This window comes from Nelumbo nucifera, chromosome 6 (genome assembly GCF_055504915.1).
Source record: "Nelumbo nucifera cultivar China Antique chromosome 6, China Antique-T2T, whole genome shotgun sequence".
NCBI classification, from domain to species: Eukaryota; Viridiplantae; Streptophyta; class Magnoliopsida; order Proteales; family Nelumbonaceae; genus Nelumbo; species Nelumbo nucifera.
The window spans coordinates 61,136,789-61,161,089 of NC_142654.1; the positions used below are offsets into that span (position 1 = coordinate 61,136,789).

Here is a 24,301-nt window from a genome sequence, read left to right on the forward strand (position 1 = left end):
CAACGGCCCACAGCCGCGCTAAACCGCACGTCTCCCGAGACCAATCAGCGCACGTCTTTTCGAAACTGACGGAGCGTCGCGCACGTCTTGTCAGAGGACGGATGTCAGCACGCACCTTCTCGAAACTGACGGGGTGTCAGCGCACGTCTCCTCGCAATAAAAGCGTCTGCAGCCCAACTCTCGAACGACTGCCGTCACGTCTCCCAAACGCGCGCTCTTTTTTGAAAGTCAAATTAAATCGAGCGCCCTCAGCACGGACCAAAACCCTCCTGCTACCTTACGAACTCCCCGCGCCAAGACAGGACCCTTGTCGCAGGGAGTGGGGGGCAATTGATGAAGGGAAATTTGGCCCGACCTCGCAATCGCCCGACACGTGGCAAAGGCAAGCAACTCGGGACAGTAGAGCGCCCGAAGCGAACATCGGAAGTAAGTCCAAGCTCACTACCGAGCCCGAACTCCAGACCGCTCTACTGAGTCCGAGCTCCCTACTGAGAGTCCGAGCTCCCTGTTAAGGGTCCGAGCTCCCTAAATAAGAACCCGAGCTCCCTATTGGGAACCCGAGTTCCCTACTGAGTCCGAGCTCCCTATTAAGAGCAAGCTCCCTACTGGGAGTCCGAGCTCCCTGTTAAGAGCGAGCTCCCTACTGAGAACCCGAGCTCCCTGCAAGGAGCACGAACTATTCTAGGCCCCAAGCCTCACAAAGCTGACCCGAGCTGGCCCATGGCAGCTCGGGACACTCCAAACCGAACTCAAGACACCTCGCTCGCCACTCCAACACTTCGCTTCCGAAACACCAGGCTGGCCAAATGTACCCGACACCAAGGACGTCCCTATCCAAGGGTGACGCACCCGACTGATTTGGGATCTGACACCTGACAGCCGCACTTCAAACGGCTTCCTGCTACCGCCACCTGCAACCGTCGTCACTAGCCGCAGAGACGGCTCCGACAAAGGGAGCAGTGGCGGTTCTGTCCGGCTAGAGGAAATGACATCCGAACTGGCAGGGGTTCAGAAGTAATCATGCCCGATCTGACGGAAGCTTGGAAGTGAGTGCGCGAGGTGGTTATAAAAGGCTCCTACCCCCCAGGAATGAGGTATGCTAACTTTGCGCTATCTGGTTCTCCCCGGAGCTTCTCTTCTCCTTCCGTTTTAGGCCCCTGTTACTCAGTTCAGAGGCAAGATCGTTGACAGCTAAGACCGGCCAGATTATGCATCATCACCACCCATTTGCCACCCCTAGCTCAAAGGTGTTACATGAATAGACTAAAATCAAGAAGTATTTGTTCTCTCCTCATATTACTTGGATATGGTGTTTTAATTGATTAAACATGGATGGGGCCAACGGGTGGGGGACCATTAGACCTACTCACAGGTTGGGCTTTGGGCTCAATTTTAAACTGTTTCGGGATTGGGCTTTGTAGTGGACCCATTCAAAATTGGGCAAAATCTAAGCATGAACTCGGCCCATAAATAGGTTTAACAACCATTAGGGGAGGAGGAGGAGCAAATAAATGGTCCCCCCTAGCTCCACCCCTGCTCATAAAACCAGTTATTGGGTCTGATTTGATTAGATCAGATTATAATTGGCATCTACTGATCTACACTTACCCTATGATAATAGCAAATTGGAACTTCTGTTTTGATAGTATCACGGTATCACCTTAATAAGAATACCCAGTAAATATTAAACTCTTTATATAGTGATAAATATGTTTTTTCAACAGAAAGTTGTGTATGGGCAAATTATTGATTCTCCTACTTTTCAAATTTGTCACTCTTACAAACATTGATAGAAGGGGGATTCTAACAGACTAACACAATTCAAGGGAGTAGGTGGGTGGTGATCACTGATCAGTAGGGGCTTTACAAAATAAAATATAAAAAAAAAATTATGAGGGGTGGATTATATTCTTCACTAAAATTTATCCTTTTAGACATAGAATATAACAAATATTACAAGAAACGAGAATTTTATATATCATTAACTATAATCATTTGGGTCTTTATTCATTTGTAATAGCAAGATACAGTCCCAAACGAATTAATCAGAACACAAACCATTGAACTAGAATTGACATAATCCATTTGGTCAATACGATTCTATTGGGTAGTCCTGATCCATTGACGATTTTATTCTGATTAAGGGTTCAATTGGGAGGATTGAACTGAAAATTAAATTTCAGCTAAGTTGATTCAGCAAAAAAGTTGAACTGAACGAATTGGGGTCTGTTCCTCATAGGGCATGTCTTATACCGACCTCATAGTTACATCTCACCCTGAATTAGAAACATTCCTAATAACTGATAAATACAAGTATAGAAGATGTTCCTGATGGTTAGAACATGCTATAAGGTCGGTGTGAGGTACAAATACAGACTCGAACTGAACAGTTCTTCAAAGCTGAAACATTGGTTTAGCTGCTTTTACTGCGTTGCTTTGGAGAAGTCTCTAAAAGAAGCTTCAGCAAAAAACTATATTTCTGGCTTTTAGATTGTCACTGTTGGCTTTTAATTTGAGGCTTTCACCAAACATGGTTTATGGGCCACCTCGCAAAGCCAGGAGCCGCTGTGTAAAATGCCTCCCAGTCGGGCACCCATTGTATGTGGTTATGGGTGTGGTTTGTAATTTCAGCCTTCAGGGACCGAATGTGACAGTGATACCATTACCAGAAAAGAAACCTGTGGGGCGGAGATGTGAACTCGTGCAAATTAATGAATATAAAAAGAATCCGACCTGCCGGATTCGAACCAGCGACCTAAGGATATCTGTTGAACCAACTACAGTCCTCCGCTCTACCAACTGAGCTAAGGTCGGATTTTGATGGTAGGTCGTTATATAATTATATTTTAACTATATATCCCCATCTTGTATTGTTTTGCAACATATCGTGAGTGCGTAGACACCACTGACCAGTTGGGGCCTTAGGGATGCAACTTGGGTTGGATCGAGCCAATATTTTACATTGTTTCAGTCCAGATTCTTTGGTCCGGATCCATTCAAAAATTGACAAAAGCCAACATAAATCTAGATTAAATTTATTACCTTTACAAACAAATTTTCCATAGTGTCAATTCTCATCTCTCTCACAAACCAAACACAGCATAAGAGAAAATTGAAAGAAGCTAATGTCCACCTAATCAAACCATGCTACATCAAAGTCAAAAGTAGAGAGCTCTTAAGAATGCATATACAAATACAACAACCCCCCAAAAGAAAAAAAAAAAATCATCTAATGCATATACAAATGCAGACAATGTGACATAAATTAACTTCTTAGCCACCTAATAAAAAAGAATTAATGGGTGTGTGAACCGGTCCAAGTTGAACATAATTAGGCCTGTAAACGGATCGAAATAGAATCAGGCTAGATTCAAATTCGATTTGATATCCATCTTTGGGTTCGAATTCGATTTCGATTATCAAATTGAACATCCGATTCGATTCCAATTCGACTGAAAAATCTGAAATTTTTAGCATAGCAACCATTCTCTAATACTATAATCAAATTACCTTGGGAAAAGAAGCAGGGGATGGCAATAGGCATGGGCTCCTAGTGGTAGTCGTGGGTTGTAGCACAAGAAGGTGATGCTGACGATTCACACTGAGACTGGGAAGATGATCAGTCCCGACAACAATCGTGGGTTGCAAAACGATGACAGAGAAAAGAAGATGATGATTCTCGGTCTCATTGTCAGAGAGAGAGAGAGAGAGAGAGGTGGCGAGATGAGCGATAATGGTGATGAAGGGCGATGACCGGTGGGTAAGAAGGTTCAGGTTCGAATGAAATGAAAGAGTTCGATGAGATTTTCGAACTCATTAGTCATTATTCGTTATTTTTTATTTTCTTTTTTTAATCTTTATATTATATAATATATATATATATATAATCGGTTCGAATATTTATCAGATCAGATCAATGCATATCTGTGCCGAATCTCGAATTCGAATTCGGATTTTCGAATACCGTTTACAGCCCTAAACATAATTGAATCCAATTACGAATTACCACCAAAACTCAATTAAACCCACAATAGAATTCCAAGTGCCGCAGCGAGGAATGCCCACGCCCTCGCCTTTGCCGGAGTATGAACTCCGTTGGCCGTGGGCGGTGGGGGGGTAGAAACAGAAGCCTTTGTGGCGTTTCCTTCCCTCACAACAATACCAAACTTCATCCCTCCCAGGCAATGCCCAGAAATGTTGCAAATAAACCAGTAATTCCCTGCTTGGGTGAGTTTCACTTGATCCATCCCGCTGTTATACGTGGCCAACACTCCACTGCTTGCATCGCAGGATCTGTACGTCTCTTCCACCACCTCCACCACATTATGTTGCCCCTTTACGTAATTAAAAGCTGTAAGAAATTAACAGAGAATATTAATATCAGTGATCATCTATCTCTAACATGGAATTAATGGTTGAAACTTGAAAGGAATATTAAGTAGTAGGCTAACCAAGAACATCTCCGACGCTGAAGTTGTATTTCTGTGACCAAGAAAGATAATTTACCCCCGTATTCCACTCTTCTTCATCACCAACTGTGTATGTCGTCGATACAACTTTTTCCGCAGAGAAGAGATTGACTAAAAGGATCATCCAAAAGCTGTAACATGTGAGCAGATGGATTCCTGTCATGGCTGCTCGGAATGATTGATGAGAAGAAGAGAAGATTTGTTGATGAAGCTCCTCAGTCTGTATTCTGTCTAAAAATAAAAGACCATCTATGACTTGCTTTTGTACCAGCAGGGCTGGTTGGTAGGTATTATTTTATTGTTTGTTTGAATGAGCCAAGGATAAGTTTCTCGGTTTCTCCTCACTCAAGTTTCCAACTACTCCAATGTCTGACCCGTTGAATATTATGATATTTTTACTCATTTAGACCTTTTCAAAGATGAGTTGTACTTGTGATGAACACAAATTCCTCGAACTGGGGAAGGTAAATCCTATCAGACCACATAGGCCTAGTCCATAAGTGTAGAAATGGGGTTACTTCACATTATTCGATCAGTGTAATTGATAGGTCGAGATGGTTTGAAAAGCTCTCCTCGGCAAGCTATGGAGACTGCAAAAGTTAATTAAAAAGAAATAAATATAAATCCGTCCAACCAATTTGAGCTGGAGCAAGGTATAATGGTTCCTGTAGTCTTCAGAGGATAAGATTGGTAAGGCATGAATTAATGGTACTGATGCATCATTCTATCACTTTTTCTCCCAGCCTTTTGAGGGAAGCCAAGTCAAAAGAAAGAAATAATAAAATTTGGGGAAATCAATTTAATTAAGGTTTTGTTTGGAAAGAGTATAAATACAAATATGTACATTACCAATATATATAAAATATAAGGTTTTGCATTCTACAAATTTGTATTTATACCCTTTTCAAATTGAGCCTAAGGAATGTGGAGAGGTTAAAGAATTTGTCAAAAAATATAGGAGAGGTTTAAGCAATGATTCAAAAATCAACCTGGAATTGGAATTGCTTTGGCCACCGATTTTTGGGTCAACGATTTGGTCATCCCGTTTGAATGAATGACCCATTCCAATTTAAAAAATAAAATAAAAAAAACATCTAAAATTATTATTTGAATTGAACGAATCAATGGTTCGACCGCCTAAGTCAGCGGGTCATTGATCAAGTCAATAATGTTTTACCAAAAAATAGGTAAAGGGTGAAACGGAACCAATCGCCTAAATGGTTCCAGGCCAAACAATCTGGCCATCCGGGTAAACAAGGTAATCTGAAGAATACCTTGTAAATTATCAAAGAAAAACAGTTCTAGCCTTAGGGAATAGGGATACTGATGTACTCCAGTCTCCAGACAAATATGATTGGAGACAGGATTGGCCCATATATTTAACGGCCCAAAAGTTTGGCCTTGGGTTGTGCAGTGGCCCAATGAAAGCCTTTTTCTATACTCTTGTTCACATTTCGCCAACCTTTCTCTAATCTCCATCAATGAAAGTCTTGGCTCTTTGGGTTTCATCATTGACACAGTTAAAGATGTCGACTTTTGTATCCGGCCAAGACCCAAAACATTGCAGCAAAGCACGCCCTAGGTTCCAGCCTAGAACTCTTGGGGCCCGTCTGCTTTGAAATGATGATGTATTCAATTTTTTTCCTCACATCCACATCACAGCCTTTGCAGCTGCACATCAGGAACACCTCTGTATCTATATGATTTTATTCATAGGAGATGGGAGATGTTTCCAATGCACAACTGTAAGGGCTGTGAGGACCAATTTTGCTAGGAGGAAAATGATTTCCAGATTAATTATTGAGAGAAGTTGAAGGGTAGCCTTTCAAATAGGGCTGGTAAATTTGACCCCAATCCATTTGACCCACCCACCTGATAACCCACTCATACCCATCCAATTCAACAGTGGGTCAAGATGGGTCAAATGACCCATGAGGTTAAGGGTGACCCTTAACCCTCTCTTTAGGAAAATTAGGTTATTCTCCTCCTGAAACTTTCTCTCTCTCTCTCGCTTCACTTAGATCTACCGTAGGTAGATGCCATACTGCCCCTTTCTCCCTCTCTCGCTTCATTTTCAGATCTTTGGTAGGTGGATGTTGTACCACTCCTTTGTCGTGCTCGGATCTACCGTAGGTGGATGTCGCACCGCCCCTTTCTCGCTCAGATCACCGTAGTACCACCACTCTCCCTCTCTCTTGCTTCATTTTCAGATCTTTGGTAGGTGGATGCTGCACCACTCCTCTGTCGCGCTCAGATCTTGAAGCTCGCCGCCACACCACCACCCTCTCTCTCTCTGTCACTTAAATAGATTAACTTTTTAAAAATATTATCAAATAAGGATAAAAATACTATTCATCCCCTACCTCCTTCGAACGAACAACCAGCGGCGGCGCACCCTTACCTCCGGCCCAATTTTCTCTCTCTTCCACTCTCTCTTCTTCCTTTTATCTCTCATTCTTCTTCTTCTTCTTTGAAATCTTCCTCTATTTTCGGTCACCGTTGCAACTCTTGGCAGTGGTGATCTCACCATCCCTCTCCTTTTCTTCGTCGTCCTTTGGTCCACTTTTGTCCGCTCTCTCTCTCTCTCTCTCTCTCTTTTATTCCCTTTCTACTCCTTTCTTTCCGTTTTAGACAGCGCTGCTTTGCAGCGGCGGATCTGAAACCAGAAGCGGCGGCGTTTCCCTCCTTTCACCGATAACTGAGAAACCTTATCTTTCTCTTTATGGTTTTCCTCCTATTCTCTCCCACCTACAACTCTTCTTACCTGTCTCCATCGTCTCTCTGTCTTACCTTAGGCCCAAGTTGAACGTCATTCTTCGCCCTCCATTTGTGACCGAACAGAGCGACGACGACGGCGGAAGCCGGATTCTAGCGCATTGTTTACTTTTCTTTCTCATCTTAGCACCGAACAGAGACGGTGGATGAACTACCACCAGAGCAGCGGCAGATTTGAACCTTGTTCCTTCAACGCTGCTTTCCTGTTCATCTCTGAGCGAATCATCGTAGTTAATTCGTCTTGCTTCCAGTTGACCTCTGTCAGCATTCGTAGAACCCATTACTGTTGGAAGGTAAGTAACTCGTGACTAAAACTGTTTGAAACCCACTCTGTCCTGTCGATCATATTCAGTCAGGCCTACATCAAAATCCAGATAACTTGTTCTAATTCTTTTTTATTGTTCTTAGATTTTCTCATTTTTGTTCGATGATTTTTTGATTAATAAACTATAAGAAGAAGATGATGAATAGTAACTTTGCCCCTTTGTTATATTATTTTAAAAAAGTCTACTTATTTTTTAAATTTTATTAAATTTATTATTTTTATTGATATTAGGATCCAAAAGTTGCCCTTATATGCTATAATCAGTTTGAAATATTTATAATGTCTTGTAAATTCTTGCAACTTGAAATGTAAATCCCATTAAGGGTGCTACAAATTTATGCAAAAATATTTTTGTAAATTTGTATCTCTGAAATATTTTTTTTTTAAATTTGCTTCATTATTCAGTGGATGCATTGTCCAGTTTTGCTTGATTTTTTTTGAAAAATTTTATCATTTTATTAGTTTGTCTGCAATTTTTTACTTTTTTGCTATAATATATAATTTTTGAATTTTATCATTTTATGTATTTTTGCAATTTCTGCTTTTATCCCATCTTTATATTTATCTGATTTTTTTGTTTTTTTTCAATTTTCTTGTATTTTTTCTTTTTAGTGTTTTGCTATAATTCCCATTATTTTTTATAATTCGTTTTTTTTTTCATTTTCTATTTTCTACAATCTATATATTTTCTGTATTTTTTGTTATTTATTTGCAATTTCTTTGTTTCTCTATAATTTTTGGTGTTTTCTACAAATTTTATTTTCTGATTTTTTTATTTTATGCAATTTCTTTAGTTTATATAACTTAGATTTTCTTTTTGTTTTTGAAATTTTTATTATGTTTGCAATTCTATAATTTTTTATTTTTTTGCAATTTCTTTGTATTTATGTATTTTATATATGAAAATATTTTTTGAACTTGTTTTCCTTTTTATGTTTTTTAGTTAAAACATATATGTGTATATTTTACATTTATATATAATTCTATTCACATTTTTACATTTTTTGAATTTTCTTACAACTTTCCTATATTTTCTGCAATTTTCAATGTTTTTTACATGAAATATTTTTTACATTTTTTGTATTGTTACAAATTTTTATTGTTTATTTATTTGAAAAAATTGAAACTTTTTATTTTTCAATTGAAATATATAGCTCTATATGTTTATGCAATTAAAACAGAGAAAAATTAAAAGGTTAAGGTTTTGTTTTGAATTAGTGGGTCAAATGGATGGGTTAGGGTGGGTAAGGGTTAGAGTGGGTTGTGACCCACTTTGACCCACTAATATGGGTGGGAGATGGATTAATGGGTCAATATGTGTGGGTTAGTACTCAACCCTCACCCAACCTAACCCAACCCACCCATTTGCCACCTCTACTTTCAAACGACTGGCTGACTATTGATTTGCACTCTCTGGATTTTCCACCAAAGGTAATAGTGTGTCTGCATGTGTAGGGCCTACTGGGAAATCCAAAGCTATTGCATTTCAGCCCACCAAAGAAGGACTTAAAGTCAAACAACTATTGTGCTGGTGGATGCCCCAAGACAAAGTTGTGGAATTAATAGGATGCAAAAGAAATTTCTATGGACAAAAGGGAAAAAAACCAGTAGTCCTCCTAGTAAAGTGGAAAGTTAAGAGGGTGTTTGGTTTCGTTTACGTTTATGGGTGGTTGTTTATTTGTGCTTTTTCACTTTAAACGTTTATTTATACTTTTTCACTTTAAACGATTTTTACTTTAAACATTTCTTGTTTTTGTTGTTTCGTTGGGTTTCACTTTAAACGTTTTTTATTCTCCACCTCAAATTAATACCCATTAAAGTGTGGCAATCAACATTTGGTTTCAAGAAACGCTAGGGTGTTGGGGAAACAAGAATTTGGCATTCCCCAAATGCCCCATGCACAAAAATCAAAATATTTCAGCTTTTTACCATTTATCTGATAAACGGTGAAACCAAACAGTTGTTTCATTTTGCTTCATATGCAATAAATGCCAATGGAATCAAACACATACTAAGTTGGATGGTCATAACAGAAGCCACAAATTACTATATGTAATGAGGAATGAGAATTTGTGGGAATTTTTTATGAAAGAAAGAGCATCTTGAGCATGGAGACTTGTTAAAAGAAGAATTGTGTAGAGAGTGGGAAACAGGAAAATGATAAGCTTATGGAAGGCTGTGGGTGGATGACAAATCCCTAGAAAATGAAGGTGTCGTTTGACAAGTCTCTTTTGAAAGATCTTCTAGAAGTTTTGGCAGCCATAAGACATAGTGGGCTTTTACATAAAGATCTTGGCATCCCATAGACCGTTTGGTTGGAGGCGTGTCTTCCCACGCGAAGACAAGATGAAAAAAAGCCAAAAAGCTTCAATTGGAGCTTCTTGAATTCAGCCCAAGATAGGTTTCTTGCATCTTTTTGGGATGCAATCTTTTGGCGGCTAAAACTTTTCCCAACCAAATGGGAGAAGACCAAAATGTGGGGTCAAGCTTCTAAATAGCCAAAAATCCCGCATGGAAAGATGCACCAAATGGGGCCAAGTGAATGTGGAATTAGCCTAGTGCATAGACCTGAAAGTCGAAGATGCTATTGACCAAAGAATAAAAGAGTAGGATCTAAAAGGGCAACCTAGTGCACGAGGGTCCTGTCAATACGAGGTCTGGGGAGAGATAAACATATGTAACATTAGCCCTGCACATACAAGAAGGATGTTTCCAAATAAAAGGCTGGGATATATACAAATAACATTTAAAACTTAATACCAAATCATATTTGGAACAAAATTAAAGTTGTAGCTTATACCATCAAAAGACAAGGATGATAACTTTGGTGTGGTGGGTGGATTCAAAAAGAAAATTTTCATTAAAATAAGCCTATAATTTGATGGCAACCATGGAGGGTGACAAGCGTGGAGAATTGGATGATGGTGAGAAATTCCCTAAGAAAATTGTTTGTAAGGAATAAAAGCATAAATATGGACATAGAATGCCCTTTTGCAGTGAGATGGCAACTCAAATATGTACAGTATCCTGAACCTAACCACTCATGAGGATAAAAGTATATATAGAAGAGTCGCGGGTTAGGGATTTAGGGGAATTCAGATATGCTTCTCACAAGATGCCTCTCACCAACCTCACAACACTTGCAGGCCACACATCAAGAACATCTCTATACTTGTAAGTTGTCATTCGTTGGGAAATATTCCCAGTGCATGACTATAGTGTGTTGTGAGGTTTATGTGAGGTGTGCTCTATGAAGAGCAAATCCAATTTCGACTTATGGTTGGTGAGTCAAGTGAAATAACATGCATCCAGCATCTCATGGATTGTGGCTATCTTAGATAATTAAGGTTGTGTTTGGTACCTTTGTCACTTCTACTTGCAATGTTTTAGGTATGCCAATACAACGTAAGATGAATTGGAGCCATGGTAGTGCAGACATGGGACTTAACCCAATTTCCACTCAAAGATGATAGGATTCCATCATCGGGATGATAAGATGGAGAGTGCATACCTGGGGATGTGGAGTTATTGCCCATACTACTGCTAGGTGAAGGCGGCATTTTAGATTATGGAATTGTTGGAACTGAGACAATTTCCATGGGGTCTGACTCGATTGACTTACCTCCTTAATGGACTTTATTTCACTAAGTTCCAATGCAAGGGTGGGTACTTATTTCAACCCAAGATCCTCCTCGGACTTGTTTTAGGGGTTCATGAATGCTCTCTTCTAACCTCTATCATTTTGTTTTAGCCATAAATTTTGCCTCCCAATCATTTGATGACTCATCCTCCTCAATGTCTATGAAAAATCTCTAAAAGCACCAATAGGAATCTTCATCCAACTTGTAAGGGTTTTAAGTTACAAAAATGGGTAGTGCCCCTTCAACATTCAGATTAATATGATGAGTCATGCAGAAAACCCAGTTCTTTTCTTCATTAACATATAAGCATCCTTGTCAAAAGAGGTTTGTCATCTGCATTGGATCAACTCCAATCCATTCTTCATCATCTAGTGTTGGGTCATACATTAGTGATTGCTAGAAGTTTGGGCTAACCCAACCACTTGAAAGGAAAGGAGTGATATATGCTTCCTCATTTCCCTAACCTTTTGGACTCGATACCTCTATGGAAATGGCTCAATTTAAAGGCCAGGCAATGTATTCATTTGATGTCCAACTTTGACTAGTTAAAAAAGTTTGTGGTCCTTAGTCGTCAACAATCAAGCTACATCAAGCGGTGTTTCATCATTTAGTTTATGGAATAGATTGGTTAGACCGAGGAGGTTAGAATCATCAAGTTGAAAGCAATCATGGACTATTTCAGTTAACTCCAGGAATAGGCTTAGGAAGTCCCCGTATGCAAACTCAACCAATTGGATTTCACACTTATAATGGTCAAATGTTTTTTCCTATAGTCTCTCATCTTCCCACCCTGTGGCTATGCTCATTGGGTCTACCTTAGGGGACAGGAAGGTTAACTAGTTTTTCCTTTGCCTTAATTAAGTAGTCATTTAGGTCTAAGGTGTAGGGTGTCATTGACATGGATCCCTTAACCGAGCCACCTTCAACTCAATTTGCATTGGTTTGTGCCCTAGCCCAAATCTTCTATTAGGTTGTGGTATTGAGATCAGTTCAATAATGTCTTGTTGTCCTTTGCCTAGTCCTGGCCTTGTTACATACCCCATATATCTCAATATTCGTACTACTATGATGTTAGAGGACCCCTAGTAAAAGGGTAATGTTCTCATCCTTAAGATTTTTGAATTGTACTCTCTCAACAGTGGCAGATCGCTTTGTCGTGGCATGGATTCCGAAGTATAATTCTAGACCTCCAAGGATGCTAATAATGTCGTCACCATGGTGGAACTTAACCCTTTGATGGAGGGATGATGATACTACCCCAACCGAATGCAACCCTTTGCAAGTGCATCGATAACCACAAATGTGACCTAGAAATGAATCGACCCTATGGTAAGGTTGATGGTAACCCTCCCTTATACTTTTGTTTCATGACTATCAAAGGTTTTGACTATAACCCCAGAAGGATGAAGACCATATTCTAGACTTAAGTATTGAGCAGTCCAAAGTGGGCAAACATTTAATCTTGCCTCATTGTCTAACAAGCATAGGGGACCCTTTGGTTCATGCAGTCAACAATTATGTTGAGAGCTTTTGTATGGTTAACTCCTTCCTTGGCAAGTCTTGGTCTTTGAGGGTGATGGCATAGGTTTGACCTAAACTTGCAATGGTATGAGCCAAGTCTTGAGGGCTTATGTCATTTATGACATATGCTTGGCTAAGCAGGTCCATCACTGTCTTTCTATGGCCAAGAAAGGTTGTCAATAATCCCCAAATTGAAATTCTAGCTGGGGTTCTCTTTAGCTGCTTAACCACATCTTCGTTTAGCCTACCTGATTTGGCCTTGACTTTTGTTCTGCTCATGATCTTGTTAACCATTTCTTATGTTGGTGTTGATGGTTTTGACTGTAATGCTGCTGAGGGTACTGATGGTGCTGATGATTCTACTGGTTATACTACTGGTGGCACTATTGGAGGTATCATGGATGTTGAGGCTTCACTTGCACTTTATCTATCCATGTGTTGTGATTCTAAATGAGGGGGTTTAAAATTCCTACCACCTCTAGTCATATGTGTCACCTCAGCTAGTCCTTTTTTTTGATAATTATCACCTCAGCTAGTCCTTCTTATGGGTCCTAAGTTGATTGGCTCTTTTGTCCCTTTTTGGAGGATGTATTCTAATGGCATAGAATAGATAATTCTTGGGCCCCTATTTTGTTGTCCTACCTTGATTATGTCCTTTAATGATACTAGACGACTACCTTTTTGTTAACATTTCTGACTTTGTTGATTCACTCGGACTACTCCTTCGAGATTCATAGGATGGGATAGGTGTTTCATTGATTCCTCTAGAGAATTCTTGTAGTCATAAGGGACTGTATAATACTCTGGTGGTCTAAATAAATCTTGCATGCACTCATCAATCCTAGCCTATTTGTTAGGCTTAGGCTCTATAGGAAATATGGGTCCAAGTCCAACTTCTTTATCTTTTGTATCTCCAACCAGCTTGTCAAACGTGGTTGGTCCCAGAACACAGAAGAGGGTTTCATTGACTACTAGGAGGACCATATTCACATTCTCTTCTAGTTGGATCTTGTTGATGAATTTTTTACAGTCAAAGGTTGGTCCAACTTATTGATGAAATGTAGCCACGTTTCTTGATTCCATTGGTTTCTTTCCCTTCTTCTTGATTGGTCCAATTAATGATGTGGTATCTAACTCCTCTGATGATGTTAAGACCATTGGTATGAAATTTATTGGTTGGATTGGTATGATAAAACTTTGTTGGATCAATGGTTGGACCATATCTTGGCTTGCAAAGTGCCAGCCTAATGCCTAGGTAATGAATTCGTAGTGATATTCGGATGTTGTTGATTGCTTGAACTTGGGATAGTGATCTGTGTCTTGTCTATGAAGTCTTATATGGAATTATTTAGTGCATGACAATTATTAGTCTAGTGACCTGGTCCTTGGTAAAATTCACAAATAGCATTTTTATTAAACCAAGATGGTAAAGGGTCCAAAGGTGGCCTGGTTGCTAAGGGAGTCAAAAAGCCCATTTTAAGTAGGCCTAGGAGTAGTTGGCTCATGGGTCTACCCAAATCAGTATATTCTTTGTCTAGTCTCCGAGGGTACTAACTCTTGTACTACCCTGGTTGATTGTTCTAGGCATGTTGAGTCTATTCTAGTTTACTCTCATAAACTTATGCTTTTCTTAAATTATTCATTGTTGGTTAAGGCTTGTAGCCGGTTGACCTCTGGCTTGGAAGATCCAGCCCCCCGTGTGGGTTTCTTACTACTGGTGGGTGCATTATCGATCTTGTTTGTAGAGGAAATAAGTGGGATTATTGTACCGATTGCTAATGAGCCTTCGATTTTATAACTAACAAAGACTAATGCATGGTACATAGGAAGATGGGTTAGCGTGAATCTACTTGAATATTTTGTATTGAGACTTTTCAAAACCATAGCAATCTGGTCTTCTTCACTTGGCCTTTTTAGCACTTGAGTTGCCTGGGCCCTTCACCTAGAAATAAATTTGGTAAATGATTCATTAAGTAGATTTGTCCAAGTGCTAATTGTGCTCGGATCTATATCCATTAGCCAGGTAAGAGCTAGTCTAGTTAGGCTTTGAAAGCATTTGGACTAGTGGCTCATTAGTCAAGCCCATTGGTCTTAGAGTTTGTACATACATCTTCACATGGGCTTAGGGACAACCTGTCCCATCATAATAGTCAATTTCAGGCCACTTGAATCCTGGGGTAAGTCTATGGCCTGTGATAAAGTCTAAGTCAGCCAAATCCAAGTGATTACCTTACAACTTGCTAAGGCTCTGTTCTAAGTAGGCCAACCTTTGGTTCATCATACTTTGGGATGGAGATATTGCCCCTTATGGCCTTATCCATAGGTTTGTGCTTGGTTCCAAGGGGTAGAGGCTTGCTAAATGAGCCCCTAAGAGCAATCCAACTAGCCCATTTATTTTGAGTTGATGGTATAGGGATGGATGTAGATGGTGTCCATGAGGTGTGAGCTTGTCGTTGGGTCTGGACTATAAGAGCTAGGGTTGTAGGGACCCAAGGATCCCTTATTTGAGAACTTGCCTCTTGCGTTAGCCGCTAATGGGAGAATTGTTGGTTGGGTTTGTTCTTGGGTCAAGGTAGAATAAGAGGGGGCTCAAGATGGTTGGGCTTGGGATGTAGTGGGTCTCATTAGGATGGTAGACATTGGGCCATCTTGCGTTTGTTGACCATGGTGAACATGCACCTGGTTCGATGGATTAGGACCTAGTGATTAGGCTATAGGAGCTAGGGATAGTGTAGGTGGGCCATCGGGTTCAAGTGTTTGCCTATTGGATAATTGGGTTTGGTTTTTTGCCCAAAATTAACTCATTTTAGAATAGAGTTGTTCCATTTGGGTTTGGAATTGTTCTATTTGTTTATGGTGGAGTTACTCCATAACCCTTACCAATTGGGTGAAATCCATCTCTTGACTTTGGGTGGTAGGTAGGGGTAAAAGTCGGACCGGTTGAGTCGGGTTTATGGTCAACCCAGGCCCGACCCTAAAATTTGGGCTTAAGGCCGGAGCCCGAGGTCAAGCCTGATTTTTCCAACCCGAGCCCAACCCACCTTGTAATTTGATGCACTCGGGTTAGGCTCGGGCCCGGGCTGGGCTTGGGTTGGTCAATGAACCCACTCTAAAATTATACATATAAATGTATTTATGCAAATATATATACATATATTTATGTATGTATACATATGTAAATATGTATGCAACATTTTCATATATACATATATATGTATATATATATATATATATATATATATATATATATATAATTGTGTATAATTGGGCTGGGTTCGGGCTACCTAAGGGCTAGGCTCGGGCCCGGTCCGAAAAATAAAAAAGCTTGACTTCTTGGACCCAAGCCTAGCCTGTTTAAAATTCCGGATTGGGCAGTTTCAAGCTCAGGCTAGGCCCGCCCAAGTTGCACCCCTAGTGGTAGGAGTGGTTCCTTCAGTTCCTGAGTTGTAAGCCATAGGTTCTGGCTCAACCACCGTTTACTCTCAGGGATACTAGGGGACGTTGGTGCCACCTCTGTATTAGTTATAAGACTCAAGGTCTCCAGTTCTACTACCTTGGCTAACCTCCTACCAATTCTTTTCCAATGAGTCATGGTGCGACTCTTAAGATGCATATTTAACTAAGAAGGAGAGGAGTACCTGTGTAGGCCCACTATAATCTGGTTCAGTTGCTTTAGCTAGGACAAAACAAAGAAAGAGGAGGCAAATGACAAGTAAATGAAGAAGAAATTCTACGACTTAGGCATGTAGAAGAATGCAATGAAATGCCTTAGTGGCCACCTAGGGGAGATTTCTAGGGCTTTATATGCAATGACTTCAATTTTTTTCTACATACTCCTAATGTGTATAGGGAACCTCAGTTGGGTCAACCTACCCATATACCTCAAGACTTGGCTTGGACACGTTGTTGAGGCCTCACCTCATCAATCCAAAGCCCCTAACCTTATTCAAACGATGCTTGGATATACCTAAGGTAAGAGAGAAGAGTCCTCTTCTTTCTATGACGGTTATCCCTAAGCAATCACACCAAGGACCACCTATAATCGAGTTAGAAGGACAAAATGCACTGCAATATGTGTGGCATGTGTGCAGCACAAGTGAAGCCCAAAAGTTAGAAAATAATCCATAGAACTCAATGTTTCAAGTTTAGTCCTCTTAGGAAGTCCCTGGTGGAGTTGCCATCTATGGCTACTCGACCCGATGGGAAATGGAATGGAGTATAGAGTCACAACCTAAATTTTTGGAAAATGCAAATTTAGGAAAATTCTATATGATTTGTTTTCTTGGTGACTGGTTCCCAAATGGGAATTAGAGATTCTTTGGATTTGGGGACCAAGGTACGGTGTGAAAAGGTATTAGGCACCTCACACGCACCCGGTTAAACTGGCCTCTACTTCACCAATGTCCCAAGAATGATTTTAATAATTTTGGGTTTGAATTATTTTACCGAAATTAACACACTCACTAATTTAACAAGAGAATAATTAAATGCTAAAATTTTAACTATTTAATTCAACAACAAAGCAAAAGATCATTAACTACACAAGGAAAAGTTAACACTAAATAAAGTCATTAACAAAATTAAATGAAGCATGAATTTCTAACAAATTAAATCATTTACACCTAGACATGAAAATAGGAACCGAAGAATCCTATATTTTTAACTATATATGTAAATGAGAGTCATTGAATTCAAAAACTATAAGAAAGACCATTTTATTACTTAAAAAAATACTTGTTGACACTTGTCCTATAAAAAGAGAAACTTCTTTGATTTGATTATGCAAAACATGGAACCGACTAATGTGGAATCAATGAAGTTAGACATACACACAAATTCAAAATGGCTTAGGTGTTCTAGGGAAATGCTAAACTAGCTACGGGGCCTACACCTATCAAACAATGCTACCTTGGGTGCTCAAGTTTTAATGACATCTATTAAATACATCTTACTTGGATGAAATCTGACCACATTAAGGAAAAAGGTGAACAAAAAATATGCAACCAAATGACCAATGCAATAACCAATAACCAATAACCAATAACCAAAACTATTTGGTTTGTGGGATGGGGATGGGAAAAAGGGAGTATTCTAAAAATATTCCCTTTTTTCATATTTCTCGATTTGTGCGTGTCATCTTTGCGCATGGGCCATGTTAGTCTTCTCTGTATCGTTCCAATTTTATTGGATGTCTCCGAAGAGAGATTCCCTTTTCTCATATTTGTTTGGGAAAGAGGGGGATGGGATGAGAAAAAGGTGGGATGTAAGATTCCAAAATCATGGATTTGGGGTCGCACTGTTTTGGTGCGACCTCGGTGGGAAAACTCGAGAAAACTCGAGTTACGATCTCCCTCCTCCCGTAAGGTGGCAGCAACGTCAGAGCACAATCATGCCGGTGTGACCATTCGAAAGTTTAGGTAGTAACATTGCCAATCGTGACCATTCGACATCGACGTCAACATCGCCTCGAGGCCATACAAGTTACAGTGGCAATTGGGAATAAACAAAGAGGTTGAAACGAGAAGAAGAAGAAGAAGAAGAAGAAGAGAGGAGGAAGAGAGTGGGAGAGGTGGGAGATGAAGGGGGTAGTCATCGCTTGACTCGCCTCTGTTCGTCTCGAACGAAGGAGGAAGGTGAACAGTGCCACTAACTCGCCTTTATTTGTCTCGAACGAAGGAGGAAGGTGAACAATACCATTTCGGTTCCCTTTTACACTTTCCCATCCCATCCCATCCCATCCCATCCCAATAAAACCAAACAATGGAAAGTTAAATTTTTACACTTTCCCATCCCATTCCATCCCACCCAAATCTTCCCACAAACCAAACAGAGCCTACAAGAAAAATGGTCTAAGGCAGTGGTCATATTTCCATTAAATCAAAAAGAGATTACATATTTAGTCCCTTGGGAAGGCGTGAAATGCCACCTCACCAAATATGAACCACACAAATAATTGAAACGCAAAAACTAAAGCAAAAGGTGCATGATTACAAATACAGAATTACAGTTGTGCCCAAAATAAAGTTTTCTGAATTGTGCCCTATTTTGCCAAGCTATGAGTAAAAGCATTAGCTGATCTCCTCACCCACTGTACAGTAACTGACATATTCCTTGTCAACCATCTATATTTCTTTAACTCATTCTTATAACCCCTCATGATGTTCTCCAGATTATTTAACCACTCCACCACTACCCTAAAGTCCCATTCTATCAGCAATTTCTCCACACCCAATTCTTTTACAAGGAGGACCCCTTGTATGGTAGCTAGCCTTAAGAGAATTCCCAACACCCAATGAGACAGAATAGAGGAGGATAACCTCTCTAGTCCCATTTCTCAAAACACTTCCCGATTTAGAGGGCCTTGGGTTGCCCTAGATACTCTCATCAGAATTCAACTTCCAAAAACTTCAAGAAGGGGGTGCAAAGTTTATAGAAACCTTTCCTTTGAGGGTGAACAGGTTGCTACTACTAACCAGTTCCTCCATGAATCATTAAAAGAAAATTGGTGAAACAACTTCAGGAGGAGGAGAAGAATAAAAGGTGTCCTTTCTCTTGGTTTAATCTCTTTTGCTGGACCAAATTTATTTTTCCCTTTTCACACTGAAAACCACTCGATTTAGCAATATTATTCTGCCATATCTCTTCTCATTTTCCTACATGAAACTAGTTTTAGGGTTATGGGATTATCTTCTTTTGTGGTCTCCTGATATCATAAGCAAGACTTTAGTTTTATGTAATAAAATAAAACTAGAATGCTACCTAATGAAAGCATATATACCAAAATTAGAATAGAAAAGCACAAACATAAAAGTCTAGGTGAACTCCCCAACCTCTCGAAAGAGCTTTTGGTTTCAAGAATAAGTTATTTAAGCAAACCGAATTATTTCTCATTCCTACTCAAGATAAATTCTTATAATGACTTAATGTTAGATTTCAAATCATGGACTACTCAAATGTTTTACCAAGAAAGATAGTTTTGTTTCATATAGTTTCAAATGCCCTCAACAGTTTAAAAATGAAATTGTCCACAATAATAAAAAGTTGGGTGCTGTAAACTATATTTAATAATATTACACGTGTACTTGCTACAATTTGTTTTTTTTGGCACTGTACATTGTATTTATCCACAAATAGATATTTCAATTTTCCTAATGGAGCACATTGAAGACATGACGAGACAAAACAATGGGCTGCTACTCCTATAAGAAAAAACTGGGTTTCTATATTGGCACTTAAACATGTGCATTTGTCCCAAGAAAAATAACAGAAATGGTCATTGATGTTTGTCAGGAAAACAATTCTATTCTAGACCAGAATACCCATAAAAGATAAGAGAGGTTTAATTTGTAGATTGAAGAAAAGAGTGTTGATGAATTCTTCATCCAGAGTAGGGGCGGAGCTAGAGTTTTTTCTTGACGGGGGCCAAAAGTTAGGAAACATTGATAGGGGGGGGGGGCAAAAGCTAGGAAACATAAGTAAGGGGTCAAATTATCACTGGGAAAATGAGTACTTGGTGTTTCTCTATGTTGCAATATCATCAGGTAGATAGTTTTAAAGAAAATAACTTCCACCCATCATCATGAGAACACCTAGAGCTAAAGGTTTCAAGAATTGGAAGGGGTTTGCACCCATCACAATAACAGTCAAGGGGTACAGCTTCCCATTAAATGGGAATATGGGAATATCAATGATGACAAAGATAATTCAAATGATTGGCCATTTATTTGTTCTATATTTATTTATTTATTTTCATTCTAATTTAATCCTTTTATTTTAATTATTCTTTTTATTGTTTTTTCATTTAATGACTTAGGGCCTGTTTTGCAAGTCTTTTTGAGAAGATCTTCTGGTAGTTCTGACAGTCAAAAGACGCATTGAGCTTTTGACATAAGTCCTGAGAAGCCCGTAGACTGTTTGGTAAGTGTGATTATTCATCGATCCGTTGGAAGACAATATCAACCCAAAAGACCGTTTGGAATTGCTCGAGTATGCACATTACTGATCTGGGATACTTAGTGCATGTTTGACACTTCACCCATCATGGTTGGGTCATAGTGGTCCAAATGATAGTGGATCCGGGTCTTGTGGGTCCCACCTACAATAACAATGTATGGGCCCCACATATACTAAGTACTATCTTGCATTGATTATAAACACCATATGGTTCCTATATGGCTTTAGCATGGGTGGGGTTCACATGTTCTTTATGTGGAATCCACAAAACATTTGTGGGGCCCACTTGAATTAATTTTAATTGGTCCAACTAACAATATGATATTGTATCTCTATGCGGGTGTACCTTACATACACATGTTCATATGGTTCCCGTGCTCAAGTGAAAACTGATAAGGTATTTATCATGATGCAATGTTTGTGAATTGTGATGCTATAATGATATGCTGTTAATGTTTGTGAGTTGTGACTAGAATGTCATAATACTGAAATTTTGTTGATGGCCATAACCAAAACAAATATTTGTGTTCTTTAATTGTCTGTTTATGATCAGGTGACCATAGATGTTGCCAGTCCAGAAGTTGGAGTCATCCTAAAGGTAAATATCATTGGTCATGAATGGTGTCTTGGATGAAAGCTTAGCAATATTCTCTTCGGCTTTTTAATATAAGTCAGGTAATGTAGTGAATGTATTTGATTAATTTCTTTGTTCATTATTAGCAGGTAGTTCTTTACCAAGAACTAGTGATTCTTCAGCAAGAATCAAATGGGATAGTGAGCACAATTTCTAAGTTGTTTTTTCTGGCAAGAAACAATATCAAAATCAAATCTTGATCCAATCCAAGAACTGGAGATCGAATAGGATAGGGTGGCAAGAGCAGGAAGAAAAAGAGCAGAAGACAAGAGTAGTCTAACTGTGTTGTATTCTCTCTGTATTCAGTGAGTGTGATTTGAAGGTTCACCCTGCTCTCTTATTTATAGCCTTAAAGAGAATTTTCTAATCTCATTAGGAGTTTCCTGATCCAAATATTTTATTTGGATCTGGACTCTTTAAGTGATAAAGATAATCCCTTATCTTATTTGCATATAAAGATCAACCTTCCTAATCAAATTAGGAGTTCCTTTGATCCAAAGCTTTATTTGGATCTAGACTCTTTAAGTGGATAAGGATAACCCCTTATCTTATTTGTTGATCCAAATCCCAGATCCGCCCCTATTTAATTAATCTAATTAACCTAGTTTGAAATGGGCTTTTAGGCCCATTAAGCTTTTAGGCTCACTTCCACTTTAATGCTGGCTAGCTTGGCTCTCTTTGTATGGCGTGAGACCCTATCATTGATCTACACATCAGCCACATGGATTCAGTCTAGCATCTGTTATAAGGCCTAGCCGAATTCACTCCTGAATACAGCGAATCCCTAAATCCATCACTTTGGGCTCTTAATGGGCCCAACATTTACACTAAATGGTCATTGGGTCCAACCATCTTATGAAGGCCAAAGGACTATGGACATATGCTAGATTAGCCCATTATGTATGATCCTTAATGGTCTTACACTTAACCTCTCGGTTCATAATGATCAAACACTACTCGACAAGAGAGGACCTCTCCCTCGGCTTTTCGGTATTCCATATTTTGGTGGCTAGATCTTCCGCAAACCAAATGGGAATAGACTGAAAATTAGTTTTTCGGGCTTCTAAACAGACGAAAGACCGTGTGGAAAGATGTGCCAAACGGGCCCTTGTTCTACTCATTTATCACCTATGGGTGTAGAACAATATTGAATTTTTCATCGTCCATTTCATCAAACTTTGGACTTCGTAATCTCTCCTGTTCCTCACTTTGATTTAATGCACGACTAGAATCAGCTCTTTAATTCATTCTTCAAGAGATCTAGAATCATTTAAGTGTGATAGAATGTGGCCCAAGTGGTGGCGAACATGCTGGATTATTGGAACTTTTCTATTATACTTTCATTATTTCAAGAATGCTTCATGTTTCACTTCGTGGACATAAGAACAACCTAGGGGTTCTTTGACTGTAATACCAGTATGGGGGACTCTAGAGACGTGTGGGAAAGACCTTGGACGTGGCTAATGGCTGTGTAAATGTTCATACATGGGTTTCCCCCTATGTTACAATGTATCTAAGTTAGAATATGCCCTTGTGTGTGAGAAAGGAGGGGGTATTTATAGATTTTTAAGGAGGATTCTAGAAGAGAATGGAGGAAAGAGATTTGAGAATAGGGAGATCAATGGATGAGGTTTAAAGGATTTTTGGGGAGAGATTGATTGAGGGAAGGGACTGCCATGACATCTCTAGGAGAGATCCTCCCAATCAATCAAGACAATAAGAAAGATCTAGTCATGTGGGTCCCAAGGTTCAAAGTTATAGAGAAGAAAATTGCAAATGGAGGGTAGGGTTTGAATCGAGTCTACTTTGGATCTCAAGAGGGAAAGGTGAACAATATCAAAATTGGACAATCTTGGTATCATTAGACTTGTAATTTCGAGTTCTATGCATCTACTGGGTTGGATTTTTGATTTCCTATGAGATATTATGGTTCATGAACAAAAATAATCCCAATTAGATGATTGGAATCAGTTCCGAATTTGGGTATTTAGATGAAGGGGTAAATAGTGTTAGATTTGGAATTATGGGCTCTACGTGCCTATGTTGCTTGATTTATAATTTGATGTGAAATAAGGTTCAAGATCAAAATGATCTTGATCATACGATCGAAATCGATTCTAACTTTGAGTCTTAAGATGAAGGGGCAAACGGTGTCAGATTTCAGTGATCTAGGTGTCATCGGATTTGGATTTTTGGGCTCTATGTATCTATGGTGTTGGATTTATGATTTGATGTGAGATAAGGTTCTATATCAAAATGATCCCGATCGGATGATTGGAATCAATTCCAGCTTTTGGTCTTAAGATGAAGGAGTAAATGACATCAAATTTCAATGATTTAGGTGTTTCCAGATTTGGTTTTTTCAGATCTACGTACCTATTGTATTGGATATATGATTTGATGTGAGACAAAGTTCAAAATCGAAACAACTCTAATCAAATGATCGGAATCGGTTTCGATTTCGGGTCTTAAGATAACGGTTAAATAGTAACAGATTTTGGTGATCTAGGTGTTGACGAATTTGGATTTTTTGGGATCTACATACCTATGATGTAGGATTTCTAATTTAACGTGAGTTAAGGTTTGGGATCAAAATGATCCCAATTGGATGATCATAATCGGTTTTGGCTTTGGGTCTTAAGATTAAGGGGTAAACGGTATCAAATTTCAATGATTTGGGTGTCATCGGATTTACCCCTTAATCTTAAAACACATCTTAAGGCTCAATTTCTTTGTCATTACTCTATCTCTTCATAAGTTAAAACCCATTTCTTCCTTTTATGGTGATGGGGATTAGTGGGATTTGAGTATATGGAAAGGACTTAGTAAAGTCAAAATGGGGGCTGTTAGTAAACTCATTTCTCTTTTGAGAATTGTCTTCTTCAACTAGTCTTGCTGAGATAAAAGGATTTGGGTAAACTCTCCTTATGGCTCTTTTTCTTGTGCATCTTTTTTCATTGTCCTCGACTACCTTAATCCTTTC

The 24,301-nt window shown here is 39.2% G+C and overlaps 1 protein-coding gene, 1 non-coding gene and 1 pseudogene across 2 annotated transcripts; all 3 read right to left on the minus strand.

Moving 5' to 3' along the window:
• Window positions 1-2,727: 2,727 nt before the first annotated feature.
• TRNAY-GUA (transfer RNA tyrosine (anticodon GUA)) lies at window positions 2,728-2,814 on the minus strand. Its single transcript is given in 2 exon segments — window positions 2,728-2,763; window positions 2,778-2,814. It is a non-coding gene; the product is annotated as a tRNA-Tyr (tRNA).
• Window positions 2,815-3,024: 210 nt separating this feature from the next.
• LOC104604276 (mavicyanin-like) lies at window positions 3,025-4,815 on the minus strand. Its single transcript, XM_010268553.2, has 2 exons — window positions 4,452-4,815; window positions 3,025-4,351 (listed from the first exon to the last, which is right to left on the minus strand). The coding sequence occupies exons 1-2, from the start codon at window positions 4,630-4,632 to the stop codon at window positions 4,020-4,022; spliced, it is 513 nt and encodes a 170-aa protein (XP_010266855.1). The 5' UTR covers window positions 4,633-4,815; the 3' UTR covers window positions 3,025-4,019.
• A 13,009-nt stretch (window positions 4,816-17,824) lies between these two features.
• Window positions 17,825-17,937, minus strand: LOC148791103 (U6 spliceosomal RNA; annotated as a pseudogene).
• Window positions 17,938-24,301: the final 6,364 nt, after the last annotated feature.

What these genes read in the sequence shown, in the direction of transcription:
- LOC104604276 (XM_010268553.2), bottom strand. Translation starts at nt 4,632, where the DNA reads ATGACAGGAATCCATCTGCTCACATGTTACAGCTTTTGGATGATCCTT. An exon ending in CAGCGTCGGAGATGTTCTTG is followed by an intron (nt 4,352 to 4,451) that starts GTTAGCCTACTA and finishes AATTTCTTACAG; the next exon opens with CTTTTAATTACGTAAAGGGG.